The sequence below is a fragment of the Patiria miniata genome, unplaced genomic scaffold, assembly GCF_015706575.1.
Source record: "Patiria miniata isolate m_02_andy unplaced genomic scaffold, ASM1570657v1 HiC_scaffold_7, whole genome shotgun sequence".
Taxonomy (NCBI): Eukaryota; Metazoa; Echinodermata; class Asteroidea; order Valvatida; family Asterinidae; genus Patiria; species Patiria miniata.
Window position 1 is genome coordinate 26,512,936 of NW_024037074.1, and position 10,075 is coordinate 26,523,010.

At 41.7% G+C, this 10,075-nt stretch overlaps 1 protein-coding gene across 1 annotated transcript in view; it reads right to left on the reverse strand.

The window, feature by feature from the left end:
• Window positions 1-10,046, reverse strand: part of LOC119745324 (E3 SUMO-protein ligase PIAS2-like) — a 35,436-nt gene extending 25,390 nt beyond the window's left edge. The window contains exons 1-2 of the mRNA XM_038221612.1: window positions 9,941-10,046; window positions 6,347-6,782 (exon numbers count right to left, since the gene is read on the reverse strand). Coding sequence (XP_038077540.1) covers window positions 6,347-6,782; window positions 9,941-9,964 — 460 coding nt within the window. The 5' untranslated portion in view covers window positions 9,965-10,046. The remainder of the gene's footprint in view (window positions 1-6,346; window positions 6,783-9,940) is intronic.
• Between the last annotated feature and the right edge of the window lie 29 nt (window positions 10,047-10,075).

Here is a 10,075-nt window from a genome sequence, read left to right on the forward strand (position 1 = left end):
TGATAAAAACCTTCCCTTTTTGAACTACAGGTACCCCCTCACTTTGCCTCCCCCTTCTGTCCCCCCCCCCCCCCCCAACAAAAAAACCAGTACCAAAAGGATTTTCCCCCATTCCAGGGGCCCTAATGAGATGCAGCTATGCGCTCCTGCAGGCATCTGCATCATTAAGTTACTGGCAAGCTATTTTTAGATTGGTAATTCGACACCTTTGTCCACATTTTTTGTGTGTGCACAATGTACAATGTACATGTACATGTATGCAACATATGTACATGTACACGCATTGTACATGTACATGTACATGTACAGAGTATCATAGTTTGCATTGTATATGTACATCATGTATACGTATGTGTTCATGGAGGTACCTTACTATACATGTACATGTACATGTATGTATGAAGTGAACGAAATGTAAAAAAAAAATGCAATGTACATGTACATGTACCAGAACATGACAATGTGAACTACTGTACATTTGTACGTGTACATTTTAATGTGCACGTTTGTTCGGCTTTTCAAAATTGCAATGCGCACAGGTACAATGCACCGGCACATAGGCCTAGTCCGTGCATACATAGAACATCAAGTACCGGTACATGAACGTGATGTGCATTTTGCATTAGTTGTATGATGAACATAAAACGATCTACAGTAATTAGCACATAAAAATACATGTGAATTGTACATGCACATGTTTGTGCCTCACGGGTAATGGCATGTGTACGTGTACGTGTACATACATGTACATCATCATGTTTCTTCATACCAAACAGTTTTTGTACTACATACCGTAGTACATACATGTATTTCAGCAATTTCATTCATGGTTATTGCCACTGGATCAACTTCAAGAAGACTATGTAAACTGTGTAAAGAACAACAGGATGCAAATTCTCCCAAATTTCGGTCAGTGTACATGTACAAGGATCAGCTGGTACACATACATAACGTATGCACATGTACTTGAACCAATCCACTATTGCACGGACAATACACGCATATGACCTTGCACAGTTCACTTCCTTCCATCCAGTGTGCTACAGCTGTACCACAAACCACAACAGAAGTAATTTACAAATTCTGGACTACATACTGTACAGGAGCCTGTATGGCATTCTTTGTGAACATTCCTTCCTCCATTTTGCAAGCAAGTATAGTCTTACTCTTGCACATGTACATGTACCGGTATAGTACAGCGGTATCCTAACAAACCGAGTCCACATACATGTATGTGACCCTCCAGCTCAAAACCAGTCACTTGGACCAATTTTTAGAAAACTGGAATTTTGGGCTCATTGGAAAGGACAAAGATTATGCTTTCCAATGATGTATAGAATTACAATATAGGTACATGTACATGTATTTTCATGCCTTTAACACAGGCTAGTCACCAACAGTCAGATCATATTCCTTGTAGGCACTGTGACAGTCAAATTCCAACAACAGGCAGAAGCAAGTCCATGTACCATACATGTACATGTATTGTAACTACCGGTAGTAGGCACAGCTGGCCAGTCACAGCCAGTCAATCCTGCTTTATGTGGGCAAGGAGTAGGGCTGTCCATTTTCAAATAATTTAGTATTCGATTACTTGAAACTGATTTGACCGAATATTCGGATATTCGAAACTGCTAGCTGCAACTTTGTGCCGCGCAGGTCAAACATTGTACGCAGAGCGCACAAGTTAAACTTTGCATGCGGCGATCAATATGGGCCGCTCGGAGTTATGCAGTATTAAGGTAGCTTATCACTGTCGAGGGCTTTAACCTTCTAAAGGATGGGAACAATGAACCGAAGTTACTGTCGACAAAAAATGTGGCACCTGAGTAACCTGACAATAAAGCACCGTAATTTTACAATAAAATAACATCACAGTCATGTGTGTGTGTGTCCATGCATGTACATAGTTTGTTTTGTTTTTGAAGATTCCAACTGGCAAAAAGCTATTAGAATATTCGGTTGATGATCAAAACATTTGAATATAAGTCGGGACAGCCCTCGCAAGGAGCACTGTTTAAAACAGTTACTTGATTTATTTTAACTGCTGGGTTGGCTTCATTGAATTTGCCAGCCAAAGAGGGAGGGTTAAATATGAATAATACAAAAGAATACAATATATTGTTGTACACCTATAAGTCAATATTAAACAAAGTAACCTAAGACCTAAATGAGGTCTGGGTTACATACATATGTACAACAATTGATACAAAAGTAACTCACTTTTGAATGAGACATCGAACAAAACAAGGCCCACACTTTATGAAATAAATACTTCACAATTTTCAATTTTCAATTATTTGCAGACCGACAATAATTATGTTCTCGCAAGCACGGATCCTCTACACAAGGATAAACGACTCGTTTGAGTATGTGTAGAAAAAACATGTACGAAACGGATTGTCTACCGTACATGCGTGATATGCCGCGTCCGCGCATAGACCAACGCATAGAACATCGTTGACAGCTGGCGTCCTGACAGAAATTTGACCACTGAAAGACTGTAGTCGCACACCTCGCATGTGCCGCATCGCACATCTAACCAGAAATTTGGGGAAGTCATTTATCCGTGTGTAGAGGATCCGTGTCGCAAGGGAGGCTGGTTCCCGCCCCAATGTCAGAATCGATAATTTAGAGACAAGGGACCAGTCTTATCACAACGCAAATCTTTGCACACACACACACAAAACAAAAAATATCAGCCTTTTTTCAGACGACAAACACAGGGGAAAAAAAGTAATTTTGGAGGGGATCAGGAAAACCATAATAGTTGAAAGTTTATTTGGGAAAAAAATGTCATATTTGTTGAAGACATGGAAAGTTCAAATATGTAACCCTAACCTTCCCAAATCCTCCACAATCCTCTTTACAAAATGGAGGGTTTTGCATGATTGAGGCTATATGGCGAAAATGTGCAGCTGATTTTGGAGGATGCAGTGTGTCAAGGTCTTAGGCCGGACAATTGTGTTGTTTATGCTCAACTGAGCATAAATTTAGTCCTAGATCATACATTTATGTACATGTACCGGTATGTACTTGAAGTCTTCTGCACTACTCCAGGATGTTATTGTACATGTATGTACTTGCTCTCCCTCAACATACATGTACATTGTATTGACAGTGACAGGACTGAGGCAGTGGTCACCCCTTCAAGGAAAACATTCAAGAAATTGAATGCTTTTGGAGGATTGAGGCTGTATGCAATTTTTCCATGGAAGCAGTTGGGGGATTTTGCAGGATTGAGGTTGCATCCTAGTAAAAATGCCTCTATGAATTTTATATCGATCAAGTGTGAGACATTATCCAAAAATAGTACCCACTCTGCAATTTGTGTGATGAGAATGATGTGCAGAGACAAAACAGCCAGCACTATGGTCATATTTACATTGTACGTACAGGGATGCATTGTGAGGTTTCAAATGTTTCAACAACGGCAAGCAGACGGCTTGGAATTCCATGAGAACACCGTCAGTACTCAGCATACACAATAGCCATCAGCAGGCAGAGATTAAAATCTCATTATCACAATGGTACTCAGTGGTAATATAGACAGGTTTCGCATCAACACGGATGTGCATGCATATAATTAGTTATTACAGACCATTCTGTTGTTTCACATTGTGCACATGTGTACACGCATATGCTTAGTTTTCGGATCCGTTACAAACAAAAGCAGTAATCCAAAATGGCAGCCTCAAATGAAAGCCTGTAACTGCAGCTAAATCCTGCTTTGAAACACAGACAAATGGCACAAATATGTACATGTACATTGTTACCGGTACGTTCAGCAAATCATCTTTTTAAATAAAATCATGCATGATTTTGTGACTTGTGTATGATGATATCACAAGACCACACAAACTGATGAAATATCCGGCATGCTTACTGTATCCATTCACTTACTATGTATGAAACCTCTTTATTTTAATTATACACACGTACATGTATAACATTGCTCAGGACAGACTGAGCTGTTGTTACTGTTAGAATTTGATTTCAAGGTTGAACAACATACCGTCACCGACACCACCAACTCACACTTGGTGGTGCGCAAGTGCCCGGCACGAGCACACTTTACAGAACCGCGTAATTTTGTTTTTCACAAACTGTCATCCAAGTACTACACTCACTACTGTACATGTACTTCACGAACTGAAACCTGCCTTAATTTCACCAGTTAATTAATTAAAAGGTTTTTAAAACCCTAACCCCCTACTTGCTCCTCAGGACTACCCTGCTAAATCCAACAGATCAAATTAGGTTTTGCCCTTCACCAACGTTTTAAACACTGTATACTCAGTGTGTTACCTCCTGAGTGAAAGTTGGAAAAAATCACTCGGGTGGGACTCGAACCCACGACCTCCTGCTTTCTAGTGCAGATGTCTTACCACTCGACCACCGAGCTAACGGGATCGGTTGGCCGGTTCGAATCTGATGTACATAGCAGCGGGTACCGCATAAAATATTAAAAGATGGAATTTTTGCACCGGGGTGATATAAATCAAATTAGGTTTTGCCCTTCACCGACAAACCGAACACAACGTTTTAAACAGTGTTTAAAACGTCGGTGAAGGGCAAAACCTAATTTGATTTATATCACCCCGGCGCAAAAATTCCATCTTATAAAATCCAACAAAGTCCAACCGGACTTTCCTGTTCAATCCACTGTGCCTTATTTTCAGTTGTCTGCTGAATCCAGCGGAGTCCAACAATGCGTTATAATGCGGTTCAGTTGCCTGCTGAATCCAACATTTTGCATGAGGAATGTACACAAGGGGTTAACTGCTCAATCCAACAGGCTCCAACGGGTATGTGACATAGTTGGATCCTGTTGGATTCAGCAGGGTTAGGGTTTGAATGATTTTGTCACCCCACAAGTATGTAAGGGTAGAGTCAATTTGTGTCGAAACCTTTCAAAGCGCTGTTTTCTAAATTGTATTCCTAAGACATGCTTACGTTTCAGTTCATGAAAACCAAAATTAATCTATTACATGTCAGTGTACAAAGTGCGTGTGCCGTATGCACAGCTGCGTGTCAGTTCGTGAAACCGAAATAATAAGTTACATCACCTCATGTACCCGACATGTTCATGTAGATCAGATGGGTCATTGTATAAAATTGAGGTCATTTTTTTCCTGTCCCTGTAACATCTGACATCTATGATTTTGTAAAATTCTTAATGCACTCCTTCATCCAAGAGTGATTATTTGAAGCAAACGACCTACCAAACAAATACAATTGAGTTTGAAGTCCTTGTTAATGTCACTTGAATGGTAAATTACATGTATGTATAAAGTTCAGAGGTAACAGGAAAAATGTCACACTTTGGCCCTATTATTATTTATTTATTTATAGAAGGACCAAGGTACATGTACATCACCTTAATCATTCTCAACGACTTCTGAATATTTTTGTCCCCCACTGCTTTGCATGGCAATTGTACGTGTAAAGGCAAATTATGTAAACTACCAGTGCACAAGCAATTTGGACAGCCTGTATTTCAATTCAAGGCAAATTTGTCCATGAAGTTGGAGTGATTAGGTCATTTGTATTTTTTTCATTTCATTTTTTTTCCCTTTTCCATATTTTGAAATATCCTAAAAATCTTTAAAGGCAGAGTACAAATGTAGATCATTTGCAGCTATCCAAAAAGTAGCTGACCAAATTATTGTTGAAAAGCTTACTTGGTTTAAAGATAGTAATGGCAATAAACTCCCTGTGAAACTAAATTCTTTCTGTCACGCTGTCCATTTGAAGAAGACAATAAAAGAAGGCCATTTCCAAAAGTGGGTTAAGTGACACACTTTTTGGAAATTTCTGTTAGTAGTTGGTTTATATTTGGTGAATCCGTGAATAGATGCGCGCAAGCATTGACACGACGCACACATGCGCACGCCCTCTATTATTCGTCAGTTCAGTGCATGACAATGCGTAGCAGCAATCGGCTGAATAAGAATGCATTCCGAACACTGATTTCGGGTGCAATTCAAAACATGACTCAGCAGTTTTTGAATTGAAACCGAGATTCTACAAATTGTCTTCTCAGAATAAACTGCATTTATGAAAACTTCATCAGGTTAGTTGTTAAACACCCGTCTTTAGATTTTTAGCACTTTTGTTGCTTCAAATGAAAAAAAAAAATCACAAATGACAATTGATCTACCCTACCTTTAAAGCCAGGCATTCTTGTGAAGATGTAAATGTATGTAGCACATAAGCACACTCAAGGTTATGTCTTTAATTTGAAGTTAACTGGTTCTCAGAGCAAATACAAACCCGATAAAATAGCCACAAACAGACAAGGTGCTTCCTACAAACTTTTCACTTCAGATATTTTGACACTTACTGAGTCCCGTTGGTTTGACAAGCTCCCCGAGCACATCGTAGAAGGGTAACGACTTCAGCTTGACGTCCGGGTGGAACGGCTGCGGCTGGCAAGCGGCACCTAACAGTTCGTGGGGCACCGACTGATGCATATTCATAGCGGTTGGGTAGGACGGGAGCGGGGGGTTGCTGCTCACGCTATGGTGGGTGTGAGTGCCTGTGGCCCCCGACCCGGCCCCATCGGACATGCCCGGCATGAACTGGGGCGGGTTGATCAGTCTTCTAGGAAAGCGGCGCCGGTAGAGTTCCCGGATTTTGATCTGGACGGAGGTGCTGCAGCCGTTTTTGAGGAGGGCTAGGCCCCGGGTCTGGAGGTCGTGCTTGCGGCCACTCTTGTTCCTGCCTGCATACCCTAGGAGCACTTGGAGTTCGGAGACTCGGAAACTCATCAACATGTGCTGGAATTGCAAACAATTAAAATTAACCAAAGAAATTCCTTGTCAGCACTGCAATTTTACATACAAACATGTTCACCCGCTCTTGAATTACTATACTCCCGAGGACAATGCTTTGTGTTTCCCGTTGCCCCCTTAATATAACACTCTTCCATAGAATAATCACACGAACCTACGACAGAGGACCGTTTTGAACAAAAGACCCATCGCCTGAGGACTGAATGGATAATAATATAATAATAATAATAACGGGTTCTTATATAGCGCTTTTAACTAAGATCAAAGCGCTTTACATTATTATTATCCCTAATCATTGGGCCAATTAAACATTCCATATACCATCTCAGCTCCCTGGGGAGTATACAGCTCGATGCTGCCTGTTAGGCGCAAGGAAGCTAAATGGATCCTTTCTTCTCCCTTTGTATGTCTGTCCTCAGGGGTTATGTAGAACACGTACACATGTTTTTTATAAATAAAACGATACTCAAGCGCGCCCTGTTTTGAAACACAATGCAACTCCCCAATTTTTACTTTTTGTGAAATTTGCCTTGCATATTAACCCTTACTCTCTGAGGGTAGTTTACTGCATGTCAGTTGGTTATGCCAATGCCCTCCAGCTGCAGTTTATTGGAGGATACTTTGATGTAGCAGTGAAGGCTCCAATTGGCAGGAGTTGGAGGCCCTGGAGGGTGCCTGATACTGACCAGCTGGGGGCACTCACTTTGTTATCAGAGAACTCTCATTGTTCTCTGTGGCATGTATTGGAGTGCCTGTCCAGTTACCCTTGAAATGACATGGCAGATATTGGAGGGCCATGCAAAAAACATAGGAGATTTTCTTGAGGCACATATTGGCATGCGTTGGAGGGTCTAGTAGGGTAAGGGTTAAAACAACCGTTGCCGTTGGGCAGCTTTACAACGAAAACTAAGAGGCAAATTTCACCAAGATACAATGTACATGTACATTATAGAAATTGGGGAGATGCAATTTTTATGAGGAAAAAAAAGGGTCTGCATATGAAGTATACGATATGTTTTCAACGTGTTCGAAATCATATGTTGGTGAGTAAACCTCTGAATTTGCAAAAGAAATTCCGGTCCGAGGGCCCAAAAAGCTTTGTTCCCAAATTTGAAAGAAATATAGATCAGCCAGGGCTGCTTTTTGGAGAGATTTTTGTTTGAGCAAGTGAAATTCTAGACGCAAGAAATTCGTCTATCAATACAGGATATAAAATCCCCTAGTGCTAGCCAAGAAGGGGGAAGGATGGTTAAGTACCATACACCATTCTTTTTTGCTGTCAGTCTTTTTGCTAGGCCCCTATCATTTTTTGTTTTAATTCTTATCTTCTTTACCGGCATATTTTTTTTATTTATTTAGGTAATAATAATAAGGAAAAAAAAAAAATAGGTCTGTTTCCGATTACATGGCATTCGAAAATAGGGTAGGTAGGTAAGGATATTTTTTTTGGCCAATTTTTTTTGGTGTACGATCATATGGAGGCGTCTGCGTGACTCAAGGGTAATTGGTAGAAATTGATGGTTTTGGGTGCTTTTTCTCATTTTTCCCATAAAAAAATTAGGGTAGGGGCTGTCAGGGTAGGAAGGGAGGGGGTCAGACAAGTCGACCGTTGAGACAACTCGACTCGGGACAATTCGACCGTTGAGACAACTCGACCGTTGAGACAAGTCAACCGTATGTGTGATAAATGGGAAGACAACTCGACCGTATGTGTGATAAATGGAAAGACAAGCCGCTTCGCATGTTTTTGGGCCTAGTTTTGGGGATAGTACCGGGGATTTTGACGGCGGCTGATCGCCGTTTGGGAGTTATGACACATGTTTGTTTTTGTTGTTGCATGTAACAGAGCCGATATAGCGCAGCGTGATTGTCCGTGCACATCGTTCATTTTTGCCGGGCCTATTGCTGTGCGCGCATCCCCCGTCAACGTGGCCGTACCGTGCACGGAGGCATCGTTTTGGCCGGGCCTGTGCGCCCACTTATCCCATCCCCGGTCGGTCAACGTGGCCGTACCGTGCACGGTGACATCGTTTTTGCCGGGCCTGTAAGCCCACTTGCCGCGCCGGTCGACGTGCCCGCGTGCCGGGCCGGGCCCAGTCCTCGCGGGCGGAGGGGCGCGCAGGCCCGACGCGACGGCCACCGGATCGGAGCGCCCTCTGTGCATCGAGTATGCCCGTGCCGTGCCCGGGACCGGTGTTGCCACATATTTATGCAACTTTTTCCGCTCCACCTGTATACATTTCCATTAAGTCGAGCTGTCTCAACGGTCGAGTTGTCCCGAGTCGAGTTGTCTCAATGGTCGACTTGTCTCAACGGTCGACTTGTCTCAACGGTCGAGTTGTCTCAACGGTCGAGTTGTCTGACATTCGGTAGGGAAACCGGAAGCAGAACTATTTTATTTTGGCCTAATAATAATAACGGGTTCTTATACCTATAAAAGCACTTTTAACTAAGATCAAAGCGCTTTACATTATTATTACCCCTGATCATTGGGCCAATTATTAAAAACATTCCAAATACCATCTCAGCTCCCTGGGGAGTATACAGCTCGATGCAGCAGGCGCAAGGAACTTAGGAAGCTAATTATATTTTGAATGTTTCTAGACAACTCAGGAGTGTGGCATTGTTATTGACGCCACATTTACAACAAAACGCAACACGAAAATAAAATGGCAATCATCGCGATACCATGAACGCGTAAGGCATGCTGACTCGCACGGCACCAACTGTAATTTGTAAATTGTAAACCACACACGAAAATTGTAATTTTTACGCCAACAAACCGTTCTGCGTTCAAAATTACAAAAACAGAGACATTAGAATTGAGAGAAGTCTGCTTTATATTGAAAAGGTCATTTTAAGTGATGAAAAACACCACTGACTCTAATTTGATCGAACTAAACAGGGGTCCGTAACTACACGATCGCCTGCTGGCGGCGTAGCTTCACAGCTTCATCATGTCATGCATGTTGAACATGTTGAACATGTTGAACATGTTGAAGTTGAATGCACGTCATCTTGTCAGCACGTAAATAAACCGCGATTACGAACAAATTACACCATTTACCCGAGACCCAAAATATAGAACAATTGTTTTTAAATATCACTAATCGGTTCACGCAAATTTTAAGGCTATCTTTCACCTTTAAATCGTCAAAATCCGCCATCTCGCCGTCGACGACATTTGTGTAAATCTTTTGATTGCAGTTTCATTCACAATTTTTTTTCTCTCGTCAGCGTCATTGCGCATGCGCAATGTTTGGCTCTTTCAGAATGTC